This window comes from Micropterus salmoides, unplaced genomic scaffold (genome assembly GCF_014851395.1).
Source record: "Micropterus salmoides isolate LMB-PRFRI ecotype aquatic unplaced genomic scaffold, ASM1485139v1 Ms_hic_scaffold_18, whole genome shotgun sequence".
NCBI classification, from domain to species: domain Eukaryota; kingdom Metazoa; phylum Chordata; class Actinopteri; order Centrarchiformes; family Centrarchidae; genus Micropterus; species Micropterus salmoides.
Window position 1 is genome coordinate 16,419,231 of NW_024040928.1, and position 14,723 is coordinate 16,433,953.

At 40.4% G+C, this 14,723-nt stretch overlaps 1 protein-coding gene across 5 annotated transcripts in view; it reads right to left on the reverse strand.

Annotated features, from left to right (window-relative positions):
• Positions 1-14,723, reverse strand: part of stxbp5a (syntaxin binding protein 5a (tomosyn)) — a 106,136-nt gene that overhangs the window by 9,355 nt on the left and 82,058 nt on the right. For 3 of the 5 annotated variants that reach the window (XM_038727160.1, XM_038727161.1, XM_038727162.1), the window contains exons 12-19: positions 14,476-14,623; positions 8,912-8,979; positions 7,515-7,555; positions 7,176-7,396; positions 5,715-5,887; positions 5,238-5,363; positions 4,765-4,916; positions 2,757-2,819 (exon numbers count right to left, since the gene is read on the reverse strand). In XM_038727160.1, the coding sequence (XP_038583088.1) occupies positions 2,757-2,819; positions 4,765-4,916; positions 5,238-5,363; positions 5,715-5,887; positions 7,176-7,396; positions 7,515-7,555; positions 8,912-8,979; positions 14,476-14,623 (992 nt within the window). Of the gene's footprint in view, positions 1-289; positions 344-2,756; positions 2,820-4,764; positions 4,917-5,237; positions 5,364-5,714; positions 5,888-7,175; positions 7,397-7,514; positions 7,556-8,911; positions 8,980-14,475; positions 14,624-14,723 lie in introns of all 5 variants that reach the window. The other 2 variants (XM_038727158.1, XM_038727159.1) reach the window with 1 other exon arrangement.

The window sequence follows — 14,723 nt, forward strand, 5'->3', positions numbered from 1 at the left end:
ACTTAACATTTGAGTACATATGTATATGAACACTGTGTCATTTTAACCAAGAAAAAAACCCACTCATGTTGTTTTTTCATTTATACAGTGAGAACCAAACGATAGTGGAACAGAAGCTAACTAAGAAGTGAAGCCGAACTTTGACTATCTATTCTCTGTTCTACTTCATCCCGCGGTGGTGACCATGACACGGAGGACAGAGACGAGGGGAGGGGGGGGCGGGGACACAAATCTGGACTTTTTTGTCCTGCCTACACAGCTTCTTATGAAAATCTCTGGCCAATCTTACCTCCTCTACCACCTCCATTGTAGAATTGCTGTAGATTGCTGTTTGACATCAACACTTTTGGGGTGTAAGGGGAAAAGTAAAGTACAGTGAATGTGCAGTTAGAAACACCCTTTGGCTTGTTACTACGGTTACTACATATAAAAATAAGGGATTCATCAGGGTAAACAGTGATATTACCCTGATGAATCACTTATTTTTTTGTGGAACAGCAAACTGGCCTTTTAATTTCAATAAATCTGGGTCAAAATTCAGGACACTAAAAACAGATTAACCAATGAAAGAATATGGTATAATTTTACAAGTGCCTGCTCTTTTATATAATAAAAACTATTGGCTGGGAAAATTTAACTCCTTTTTAATTTCATAGATAATGTCTACATGACGTCTACATCTTTATTGCATTTGTGCCTAAAATAAATACCAGTTAAATCAAAATGTCCCCTGTTTTGTTTGGTTGCCATAATGAGCAAAGATTGTAATGATTAAAAACAAATAAAACTAAAACACTTCAGTGTGCAAAATAGGAAGAGAGAAGAGCATTCTGCCTAGGCAATTTATTTTTGTAAAATTTGTTGAAATTTGTCTTATTCTCTTTTCATCCACAGCAATCAATAAATCAAATGCTTTGACACACGAAAAAGAAATAAATCCGGTATCTGTGGCTGTTGCAGGACTATAATAATGGTGCATTCCATTTGACATGGGAAGTCGGAATTTCCGAGTTCAAAGTCGGAAATTTCAAAGGAAGCGCCCTCTTAAGTTGGTAAATGGAACGCACCTTAAGCACGTCCTAGCTACCTGTCTACCCATCTACAGGCGTGCACTTGCATGAAAATGTGTTTTGGGGTAGTGGCTTTGGAGGGAGGCCTGAAGGGAGGGGGTGGGATTTTTTCTGTTGGATACTTTCAAAATATGGCTGTTTCTTGCTGGTTTATAACAAGTTGAACTACCCCAGCTTTAAATGAATGCATAATGAAGTCTGTTTGTGTTATTGCTAAAAGTGGTTTAGCATTGACAACTGTAAGTGGTCATTTTAAGTTGTTTTTAATGCAAATCAAACTATTCAATTTTTTTTTTCTTGAATGAAATTACACTATCCTGGCACTAATGGAGACTTAATTCACCGTACTGCAACTTATTCCGAGGTTAAACAGGTGAAACTGCGTGAACAGAAATCTAAATTATTTTCTCCCACTGGCAGACTTTATCACTTACCAAAAAAAAAAAAAAAAAACACTTATCCCCAGACAAAATGACTGTTAAGGCAGAAATTTGTTGCAGGAAGGCACCTTATCTCTCTCTGTCCTATGAATAATGCAGAGCAGACAGATGTAGCAGACCACAGTCTGGTGGCACCAGACATTGGGGGCTGGGACAGCCATTATACCTGGAAACAGCAGCAGGGCTCCAGACTTTGAGATTTGTTTTCTGTCTGACCTTTATAAAAAAGCTCCTTATTTTCAGCGTGCTAATGCCAAGTTACCCCTAATGAGATGGATCTGGCCTGTTCTGTCTTCGAGCACCTTCTGCTGAAATACTAATGACATGGATTAAGAAGGAGGCAAGTAAAAGAGCAACTGAGCATCTTACTGTTGCACCACACAATGCAGTTCTTCTATACAATTTACTACTGCAATGTAGCGGTGGTGTATAATATGCTAAGTGACAATGCATTTTGGTTTGTTTGCATTTGCTCATATTCACTGATATGAAAACTGCTTAATATGATAATGTTTCATACAGATCTGTACAGATTCAGTACAGTAAATCCAGATACATAATAACGTTTAACTGAAAGAGCATCCCTGCTCAAAATATTAACTGGAGAATATGTTTTTTAAAATGTGCAATTACGTAGTTACTGAATATGTGAAAATGCCCGAGGCTCTTCCGGTTGAACTTTTACTTTTTAACTCACACTCTAATTAATGTAAATTAATGGGTTTCTCTACCAGAATGCAGAGTTGCATTGTTTAACAGTTTCATTCAATTCATAATCTTTGTCACACTGAATTAGAATCATAGAGATTGGGATAGATTTGCAGCCTATAACAGAGGTTTTCAGAATACCATGCGAGATTAAAACAAATTTTTTCCCGTCTACTGAACTCTGCAAAGTGGTAAAAGAAAGCATGCACAAATGGGAAAATACTCTCAAAAACTCATAAACGTATGGTAATAAACTCAAACAGTGCACTTCTAAAGACTGGGTTAGAATGAAATTGACAGCCAGACAATTTAATTGTTCAACAAAAAAAACCTTCTGTACAGTTCCAGTTTGATGAGCAACAATTTCTATAAAATACTATTAAAAGTAGAGGCTCTTTTGAAACATTAATCTTCCTCTCTAACCAATGCTCCTCTTGCATTCAAATACTGGTTCACTGTTTGGGTTTTACGTCTAGATAACACAAGGCCTCTGTTATATTTATCCCACTTTTTAATAAGACGCTGAAGGATATGTTACCTGAAGTAGGGGACTTGCAGCGGTCCTCTGATGTGGCTGAGCCCTCGTTAATGTCGCACAGACCTGCAGCAGAGATCACACAATTCATACAAAATCAAGCAAATCAAAAAGAACCACTCCGGTGTTCATTCTGTCAGTACCCTTTTTTACTTTATCATATACTGCCACTTCACAGTGAATCAACTAGGGCTGCACTGTGTTTTTGGGGAGATTGGACTCGACTGTATGTACAAATGGATGATTTCCATGTCTAACGTTCTCTTTACTTGACAGGTAAAGAGAGAACTCTGTCAGCTCCGCTCATATTTTAAACATAAGGAAGATTTTGTGCAAGTCCAATTTCTCCCTTTGCCAGGTGCATGTTTGTACACAAACATGCATGCGTGCATGTGTATGTGACATTGTCCTCTGAGGCAGAAATCCAAGCAGACAGCAGTCCCTGCTGGCAGAGAAACACAGCTGGACGCCTGATTACTGCTCAAGCTCGCCAAGCTCTGACAGGTGCCAGCCTACTGCTCACCAGTCAGTGACACCAGATGCTCTGTGTGTATTTACATGTGCACGTGCTTGTGTATATGTGAACGTTTGCGTGTGTATATTGGTTTGTGTGTGTGTATGTGTAAGCCTGCTCAACATCCACACATACACACAGCTTACTAATTGATCCATCAAACTTTTGCTTTTGAGTATGGGCAGCACATCCTCATGACACTGCAGCATCCGCTATGTAGCCGCACTGCCATCATCCAACACAGGGTGGCAGTATGTCCATAAGGAAAGCATCTCACTTCCTATCAGTGGTACTATGAGGCTGCAGTGGCAATGTGTGCAAAAGGGATGGGCTGAGTGTGTGCGCACACACACACACACACACACACACACACAGAGGCAGACACAGAGAGAGGCAGATGGAAATAGAAAGAGTTAGTATTTTTGTTGTCAAACTGCCTTGTTGTGTGTCCGCCTCATGAACTATGCCTGGGTAGCATCATTTTAGATTTAACATGTATTGTTCATTGACTTGACTCACTCCTATTTGGATCACTTTACAGATCAGTTCAGGGACGTTGGACCTGTGGGATAAACGGAGTCTATTTACTGTTACAAACCCATTACAGTGTTCTAACCCGGACATTTACTGAAAATAAACCTTGAATACAAAATGTGATTTTGCTTCAATCAGTGCATTCCAAGAGTTATTTTGAAATAAACTATTTTAGTGTACCCAAATCCCTAAACCTGTGTGTTTGGCTACCTACTTGATAGTGGTATTTTATGTTCCGTGAATGTCTGTGCAATTTTCCCCAACTGTTTAATTTGTCATTCGACAAGAACAGGATTTGCAGATCATAGTTCAGCTTAGTCCGAGGCTAAAACACAATTTTAGCTTAATGGCAAGAATTCAAAAATAACTAGAGGGGAATAAAATAAATAATCATGTACAGGATTTCTATTTCAAACCTTGAAATAAAAAACAAGCAAACCCTGAGCTAGTGGGGCTGAAAGAACAGATAAGCAGTGTTTTAATAGCTAGTCATTAACAAACAGTAGGCAATGGTATAATAAGTGGAAAGTCCAGAAAAACACTGAAATATGATATGAAATGGCCAGCCCCACGTCTGCTGGCAATGAGGATCTGACCTACACCTACGCTGTACCTGATAAACAGCATCTAATTAACATACAGAGCAGAAGTATTGTGGGCAATCATTTGCTATAATAGACATAATGGCAACACTCTAAATTCAAGAGCCATTTGGTTCATAGTTATCTATTTGTGTGTGGATTTTGGTTGAGTGTAAAGAAATTCGAGAATGATCGGGGTCTTAGGGATCTCCTGCTTAGCCCGGAGCGACTTGCAAGTTTGGTGTTCAGCCGCCCAGCTTGGATGTACAATTAGTCAGCTCTGGACTTAAAGTTTTAAAAGAGTTATGCCTTGCGGCTGTACTGATGACAAGAAAGCAAAAAAAAAAAAACCCTACTCCCTCTTATGTCTTTTTCTCATTACCTCCAGAGGGCTGTCGGGTCTTTCTTGGCGAGCGGGGCTGTCTCTGGTAGGGGTCATTGGAGCCGTAAAGCTCGACCGTCCCCAAGTTGAGCACTACCGTCTTCTGGATGTAGTCCACCACCGCCAGACCGTTACTGTTGCCAAACACCACTCTGGGAAGGGAAGGGGAGTCGGGGAGGAAGTGGAGGAAGAAAGTGAAAAGGCAGAGAGAAAAGAAGAGATGGGTTAGAGAAACACGTTATGAGATTCGATTTCATTTTCAGTGCTAAAAACTCTGTAGAATGTCAGTCTACAGAGTACATATTTGTCTTTATATGATGGTCTTTATACATTTTAGTCATTCAATTTTTGAACTTCGGCTGATCCAGCTTGATGAGCATAACATACTTGACATGTTCACATTACAAAGTTTTTCAGAAAAGATTTCTACTTGGTTCTAGTCTCGACTAAAATGTTACTGGCTGTATACTTACAGGCCGTAGGAGGAATTGAGCGCCAGACTTGTGATCTGCTGAGGAGGCTCTCCACTCACCCACACTAACTGGACCACCAGATCTACCTGGTAACCAGGAGACTGCTTCAGAGGAGTACTACGCACTCTGGAGAAAAGAAGACAGAGCAGAATGGAGAGGAGTAGAGACAGCGAGAGAAACAGAGAGGAGCAAAAAATTAAAGGTATACATAAAAAAAGGGTTTCATAAAGAGAATGACGAGTGGTGCAGCTGCATTTCAGAAACTGTTGTGTGTTGAGGGTCTGGCATGAGTGGCTGCGAGGGGATGATGGGGAGGCTGTGGCTGAGAATGCTTCAGGCGCTGACTAAGTCTGCGCAAGAGTGCTTGAGGCAAAAGGCAAGACTCTCGTGTGTATGAGTGTGTACGAGAATGTGTGCAAGCGCTGCTGCTGCTTATGAGAGTGCTTCTGTGTGCGTGCATGTGAGCATGTTTCATACTTGAGGCAGGGAATGTTGCTGCCATCAGAGTTGTTGCTGCTGGTGGAGGGGTGTGAAGGTGGGCCACTTGTCTGAGGGGAGGCACCAGGGGTGGGAAGCGCTGATGTCTGTTCTCCCCCGCCGTCTGGAGTGTCTATGTCATTCAGCTCATACTGCATTCGAACCTCTAGTAACTGTATAAAACAACACAAACACACAGGTCCACAAAGACACGAGGTATTAGCAGATTTATAAAAGAGATCAGCAAAATCATGATACTAAACTCTAGAAAACAATTCCTCATGAATTTCTCTGAGGATGAGAGAACAGTGACAGTCACTTTGACGCGTGTATGTGCATGTGTAAGAAGATTGAGAGTCAGAGAGGTCCTCCAATACTGAAATATTCCATTCCTTCCAAGTCCTCCTTCAGGCTACTTCTGTGCAACCTCCGCCTTCACACAGTCTCATACAAAACACGTACAATGGTCATAAGCTCCTCTCTTTGCATTCTGTCAGTCTCATTAGCCCCACTGACATATGGGAGTGAAGAGTGATCAGTGCTCTTCTTCAGATGCTCCCTCCTGCGCGTCTCTGTCCTCCTTCATTTCTGCAAAGTTGTAGAAAAGTGTTTGACCTTGTGCGAAGGGACACTGCTCTCCTTATTACAGCTTGCCGCAACTGCGTATCCAGTAGAGACTAGACATGTATCCACGCAAAATAGGGCTGAACAATTCATCAAAATATTATCGGAATCGCAATATGGCCAAGTACAATATCCAGTTCGCTGGAGCTACAATTTTGTGATGAAGGTAGAATGTGTCACAACATATTATTATAAACGAAGCATCATATTGCTACAAAGACGCTACAACCTACAAGAATCATATAAACTGCAAGAATCATATAAAAAAAAAATCTCAATGAAAATGAAATGACCATTCCCACTAAGATCGTATTATCTGTCAAAATAATTGCAACATGATGAACATGATTTTATTTTTGCCATATCGTTCAGCCCTAACGCACACTCTCTTTTGGTGTCTGGGGGCTCTGAACATGCGCACACAGATTGAACAGCATTTCTCTTTATGCCATTTAACACTGACTCTCATCACACCCCCATAAGTACTTAAGTCGCTATCAAGGCAGATTATAATGACAGTCTAGCTTTGCTTGTTCACTGCTCCGTCTGTTGGCATGGCAACCATACTGCCTTTGACTAGGCAGATCTTTGAGCGTGTGTGTGTGCGTGCGTTTGTGCACGCAACTCTAACAGCAGAGAAAGTGAGTACTTAGTGCAAATAACAACAAACACAAGCAAAATGTATTCTTGATGGAGAGCTAGAGAGTTCAATTATCTCCTTTATTTGTGTCCATGCTTTAAGAGTCTTAACAATTAAAACACACATATTTTCACTTTTCTTCCCTTTAATTGCATCAAAAAACAAGCATTTTACCCAGATTATAAAGAGTTACCCACCTGCACCACCTCAGTAGTTACTTCCAGCTTGCTGAAGCGGTAGATGATAACATTGGCTGACACCCCGGCCACACACAGCATCCGACTCTCAGGGCACCAGGCCATGATCTGAATAGCAAAGGGGTCTTCATCTGACACCTCAGTACTGCCCTTGTCTTCCTTGGACCGGTTCCTGTCAAACACTTTGGCTGTTTTGAGCTTATAGAGCACCTGGAGCATTACTAGGAAAAAAGAAAAGGGGACAAGTATCACTTGTAATTTAGGGACATCAGACATATGGAATCTGACTCCGGCATTGTGAGAGGCAATAGACCAAACTTAGCCGTTCAGAGAACTCACTTGCAGAGGCATCCCAGAACTTCACAGTTCCATCAGCGTGCCTGGGATTTCAAGAGAAGAAGACAGAGGAACAAGAGAGAGATGAATTTCAATTTGTGTCCTGTTTTACAATGTCAGAGTTCTAACTTTGAATTCTAGTCCGATCAAAATAAATCAGTTTGTAGGACCTGCAGCATTGAAACATCTAACATCTAGTAGAGTATAATTTTAAAACAATTCTCAAATGTACAACATGCATTTACATGAACAATTTTGAATCAAAATAAACCATGGTGATTAGTAGTATTTTTGTGTATTAATACTTATACACAAAAATACTACTAATCACCATAGTTCACTCTAGAGGGCTTTCACTAATGATTTTAATGACTTTGATCAAGGTCGTTTAACTAGGATGTAATCAGTAGACTGTCCCATAATTCAAATCATGAGAAATCTTAATGCTGTGGCATACAATGATATTTAATACAATAATGTGCTTCCAACTTTGTGGTGAACCTTTGGAGGACATCCTTTTCCTGTTCCCACAATGCCTCCATGCACAAAGCTGCTCTGACCTCAACCTCATAAGAAACCTGAGTTGGAACGCCGACTGCGAGCCAGGCTTTATCGCCCAACATCAGTGGCCGACCTTACTAAATCTCTTGTGGCCGATTTGGAGCAAATACCTGCAGCTAGATTCCAAAATCATGTGAAAGCCTTGCCTGAAGAGTGGACGCTGTTATAGCAGCACAATAATGTCCATGGTTCTGGAAGGACATGCTCAACAATCACATCCTGTATGGGTGTAATGTTCATGGCCATGTAGTGTAAATTGTGTAAGTAACATGACATCCAACTTCATCCACATATTGAAAATTATCTAGAAATGAACTTAACACACGTGTAATGAGTGTACACAAGAATTACACTCATTAGCAGGCAATAAGCATGACAGCATTTCCGTTTAGTGTCATAGAAAAGGATACTGTCAGTATTGTCTCATTGTTTTGTTGCCAATTCTGCTGAGTGTATTGGGAGAGAAATATTTTGCGGGCTGTGGCACTCTTAGAAAGAGTGAGAAACCTGGACAGAATATTAATACGGCATTGTAGGGGTGAGGAGAGAGGGAGGAAGGAAAGGAGCAAAAGCCTCCTACTGCCAAACCCATACCTCAATGTCACTTTTTCAGTGCGTGTGTTCTGTTAAAAACGCCCCTTCTCCCCTTGTTGACAGCTTAGTGCGGGATAATAAACATCAAAAGGGGGCAAAGTGCACATGATTGGAATATATAAACATCTACAGTCTTAAGACAAGCTCTTTTTGCTGTGGTGACCTGACCTGTGCAGCAGAGGTGAAAGTAACTGAGTTGCAGCATGATCATAATGATAACACTAATGAAATCAGTATTGTCTTACCCAGTGATGATGATCTCTGGATAGCTCTGTGTACCTTGACCCCAGTTTCCACCACTAATAGGCCATTCCTGGATAGACAGCAGACACACGCAGTACATTAGAGTGAATCAGAGAGCACAGGTAGAAGTGCAGCTATGTCAATAAAACAGCATGTCAATGGAAACATTGATTTTGAATTAGATGACATGATTAAACTGCACGCGTGAGAGTGTGTGGGGAAAACAGGCGGGAATCCTTCTGTATGTCTCTCAGGGTGTCTCGCAATTATGCATTATGTACCTCATTGAGTGTGTGTGTCTCCATATGAGTGTGTGTGTTAGTGGGGGGGTTGGCTTTGAACACGGTGACACATACAAAGGTCACTAGGATGACTCATGGTGATCTTTATGTGAGAATGCCCTCCCGTAGCTCAGCCAGGCTTTTGCTTAACAGGGTGGGGGTGGAGGCGGCAGCAGCTAGGCAGCCAGTTTGGGTCAGTACATGCTGACATTTCCGAGAGAAAGCTAGAACAAGGCGACAGGGGAAAGAACATAGGCATGCATAATGGCTGAAAGAGCAGGGTGTCTGTCTTTGATGATACAGGGATAAGAGAAGAGAATGAGAGGAGAAAGGAGGTGTACAAAGAGAGAAGAGGGTCCTTAGGTAATATGACACAATTATACAGTCCATTTAGCTTCACAGAAACATTGAGAAATAAACCTTAGCACCACAAGTTAACTCATGCTGCTTGCAGTTTGTAGCAAAAGTAAGCATAGGCATGTATTAATATGTCTTTTATCCAGGAGCCTTTTTGTTATGTATGAGTATGGCAAAATAGTTAGAGGGTGCAGTGTGGAACATTTACATTTCTAATTTAGGCATTTAGCTCTTTTATGACACTGCTATCCAGAACGACATGAAGGAATATTCCACCCTCGGGGTACTGTTGCACCGTTAGATGTAAAGGGTTAAAAAAAAGTGTATACAGTTAGGCAATAAGATATGTTAAAAGGTTGTTTAATTAGTACAGTTCATTATAGTACCGTTTATTGGTAAAAATAAACAAAATGTGTTTTAAAAACACCCATAGAATTTTTTTAATGATATTTTGTCTTAAATTGTTACTAACATGCTTATTTCATTGTATTGTACTTGTTACTGTGGTGGGGCGATACTTAAACAGGTCACTAGGTGGCGCATTGCGCTTGGGAGGAATTTAAAACCCAGAGGCACGCGCTGAAGAATAAATCCTGCAGTTGAGCTGAACGCAAGCAAGTTTTCTGCGTCGTTGTTTCTATATACTGGTGGGTTAATGTTACTTAAAATTGCATGCATGTACCCCAGTATAAGGGATAAGAGTGTTGTGAATCTTTGGTAATAATGTGTAATATTTACAGTTGAGTAGTATTGCCGTAATATGTTGAAATAATTATGTTTAGCTATACACTGACATGCTAGTTTAGCGGATCTGTTGCTAATGAGTACCCACAGTACAATAGACATGCTAATGGTCTTGTTTTGTATTGTTAACTGACCTGAAAATGCATTCACTGCTATGTTTGTATAACTATAACATTATGTTAAACGCAGTGTTGGGCAAGCTACTTGGAAAATGTAGTGAGCTAAGCTACTAGCTACTCTACATTAAATGAATCTTCACTACACAGACTACCCCCCAGTGAAATGTAGCAAGCTAAGCTACAGCAGCATGGCAAAAGTAGCTTAGTTACATCTAACTATTTTATTTATATATATATATATACATATATATATACATACATATATACATATATATATATATATATACATATATACATATACACACATATATATATATATATATACATATACACATATATATATATATATATATATATATATATATATATATATATATATATATATATACATACATATATATACATATACATACATATATATACATGTGTGTGGAGATATCTCACACCCTTGAAGATACTGATGTTTTGTTTATCACCTCAAGGAGTCAAATGTGAATTTCTTCATTTGTTTAAGAAGAAGAATAAATCCTGCAGTTGAGCTGAATGCAAGCGAAAGTTTTCTGCCTCTTTGTTTCTACATACTGGATTTAAGAACACACATCCCATGACACCCACCAGGCCAGGGGGGCTACATATACATCATTAATCTGTGATGGGAGGTGTGTTCAAAGAGTTATTTTGTGATGGAGTAGTCATCATTTTATTTCCAAAGTAAAACTGGTCTTGCCTGCTCCTGCATAAGAATGGCCCTTAAATTGTTTAAATCAACGATGACAAGGAGCAGTTAGCTATTTCTGTAGTGACAGAGTCACGCATATTTCACAGTTCCATAATATCCTTACGATTTCCAAAATTTTTAATTTTCTTTACTAATTATATGAACTAAAGACTAAAAGTCTACAACCATGCTAGCGGCTCTGCATAGCTGTACCTAGGCACAACGGTACGTTGAGCTAGAAGCTGACATCAGCATACTAACATGCTCAAATGACAAATTTTGCTTTTCTTTCAAAGAAAATCCTATTTTTCATATAATTTCTACCAAATTACATAAGTCCTACCAGGAGACTTTCTCAGATCCAAAAGATTATTAAGAACCTGTAAAATAAAGCATTTTACCCTACTAGGGCTGGGCGAAAAGTACCTGGTAGCAGGTAGTAAAACTTTTACATAATGGAAAACCAAGCGAGTCGGGCTGGTATCATGCAGTGGAAAAGGGGCTTTACCGTCTCTCTCTCCCTGTATGTCTGTTTCGGTTTTCTTTATCAGTAGTAGGTTAAGCTGTAAGTAAGTCACCGGAAAAAACTTGTCTTCTGGACTCTTCTTTCCGTGATTCCGTTCACAGCTGCTGCTGAGCTGCATGTTGAGGAGGCGTGTTGACGATATAGCTGTAGTGAACAACAGTGTGGATTTGTGCATTTTTCATGGAATAAATGTGGAGCTACCCTAAATTCCTTTCTCCTCCCCAGAGAAGATGGGGAGGGGTCAAAGTTGCTTTCTCTAAGTGCTAGCCCGACCATAAAACTGGCACCATTTTGATTCCGAAGCTGATAACGCGGGGCCTGACTGTTAAACTGACAAAGGGACACGAGCCAGCCATTGGCATCTCCCTGAACAGCCTATCAAAACTTACCCCACCACACACGTTTCCGTGGAAACTGACCTTATTCTTTGTTTTATTACCACATCAAAAGGATACTCCTTGTCCCACCTAAGTGTGACATGTTCCAGACACTGAACTTTGGATGACAAAGGACTGCAGTCTCAAAGACTCAAAGCATCTAATTAAATTTAATTAAATCTTTAGTTACCTGAATATGTTTGCCTCTATTTGAGTAGTTATGTTAACTGTTGTTGCTATCTGTTGATATTAGTGCTGAAAGAAGTTACTTGTGCAATGTTTTTATTTTCAGCAAGACACTCCTTCATCTAATGTAATCAATGCTTGTTCATAATACTTTCTTACAAAATCCCTTTAGAAATGATGACAAAGAAATGTTTTACTATACTCTTAATCGCCAGCTTGAATTTAAGGATGAATCAACAATATTCCCCGGTTCCTAAGGAGAGACGATCTTTGATTTAATCCAAGCTTTCATCATGTAACCTGAGCTCCCCCAAGTGGACGAAATAAGTATTACATGCCCTCGTCGGAAATGCGGTTATATGTATAAAAATCCTGACCAATAATGTGACAATTTACCAAATGCCTAGAACAGTACAACCGTTCAACCATTGAGGTTCGATTGTGGAAAATATTTGATTATAATACGTGCAAATAGATTTCTTTTCTTTAGACATTAAGTTTGGAAAGGCAGTCCCTTGGGAAACCTGAGACGCCCCCTGGGGAACCACGCCCCAGACAACAAAAGAGCGACACGCGACCTGCTCGCGTTCTTCACTCTTCACTCTTCCCTCCTCTCGCTCTTCCACTCGGCCCTCTGGATGCTTCGGCACGCGCGTAGCGTGCCTCGCCAGGCCACACGCCCAGACTCGGCCAGCGAAACAAACAAGCCTTTGTTCGCCTGAAGCTACACACCTGAAGTGCCGAGACATCGATCTGCCTTCAGTTTGTTTTATTTTCTTTATTTCTTTTGCTTGTTAAAGTTATCAGTCTGTTAAGTTACACTGGACTAATTCAGGAACGACCAAGTTCCATTTTAAGCCTTTTTCGTCGAGCCAACTTCACCGAGGTCAGACCAAGCCACGTGGTCTCGCCAGCTACAACCAAGGAAACCAGCAAACAGCCGAATTGCCAGATGGAGGAGGTTTTTCAATCAGACACGGAGAACCCGAAGAATCCCTAGCAAAAAGCCAGGATCGGGCAGCTAGCGTGGGACCCGTGCAACAGGCCAAAAGCAGGCTGTCGACAAGCAGTAAGACTTAACACATGTTCTGTGATCAGATGTCCATTTTAACTCCTAAACTAGAGCATTAGTTTACTTTCATTAGTTCTTCTATGCCGTATGAGTCAAATGCTTCCCACAATCGAACCTCCAGGCTCATTGTTCAGCAAATGTTTATGTTCCCTGTATCCAACCATCTTTTTATCACCTTAGTTAGAGAATAAATTCACTGTAATATAATCAAGAGCTGTGTGTGTTGCCTATTTATAGTTCCTGCCAAGAGAATTGACCCTTTAGATATGAGACTGACTGACTGATTTAAGATAATTGAGCGATTATTAACTAACTGATCACTAGTAATAATTGTATAATTATTCAAAACTACCTAGAGGTCCGGAGACTCTAGGATTATAACAACTCCGGTGGTGCCCTTTACGAGGAAATTCTGATTTTATGAATAATAATTCATAATTGGGTATCAATTCTCATAAATTTATTAAAATGCATAACTAATAACTTTAGGTCCACTACATAGCCTATCAAAACAAAACCAATGTGGTAGCTAACAAATAACATCTGGCTGGTGTGTTCACTGTCCATATAAACCGTGTCACGACTTGTAATGTAATCACCGTGTTTCTCTGATAAATGCTACAATGGGTCTCCTAACCTGGGCAAACCGCGTAAGTAAAGTGTATGTGTGGGAAACAATGAACCGTGTTTTCTTTTTAGCCAGGTCTTTAACAGTGTTGAACAGCACTGTGTCTTCCTCCATCTTGTTAGAGACTTTGTGAGTAGACGGCTGCGTGCAGACGCAGAGGGAGGAGCGGGGCTGCGCGGTGAGGGACTGAGAGGGGCGAACGCTGGCAGGACTTTACAGAGACATTAATTAACTCAACATTAAACTATATCGTTATAAACGGAATTGTCTAATTTCATATCTCTTTTGAAATTATATCGGTATACCTCATATAACGATATACCGCCCAGCCCTATTCCCTACCCTACTTAACTTAAAATACACCCTACTATAAAATGCCGGTTTTGTATTGCATTGCTTCCCATCTACTGAGAAGAAACTGGAAAGAAGTCCCTGCTCTTAAAAACTTAGGTTCTCCATCCAAAGCTGGATATTTACCACTGATGTGGTTAAATAGATGAAAGATTATAAAATATGCATATATGTTTTTGTACAACATAGAGCCTTCCTATGTAGTACCTTCTTGCTGTAGCCCTGTCGTTTCTGCCGCGAGCCAACAGAGTAAAGTGCAGGTATGAGGTCCGCAGGGCAGTCGGCAAAGTACTCGCAGCAGGTCACAGGAGACTCGTGGATAGTCAGAGGATAGGGGTTCTCGAATATGGGATAACTGTTAACAAGACAGTACAGACAAAGTCACTCTAAATTGAATTAGTCCGTCTGCCCAGTATCAGTGCATTGAGTCTTGTCCAGTGCTGCATGCAAACTAA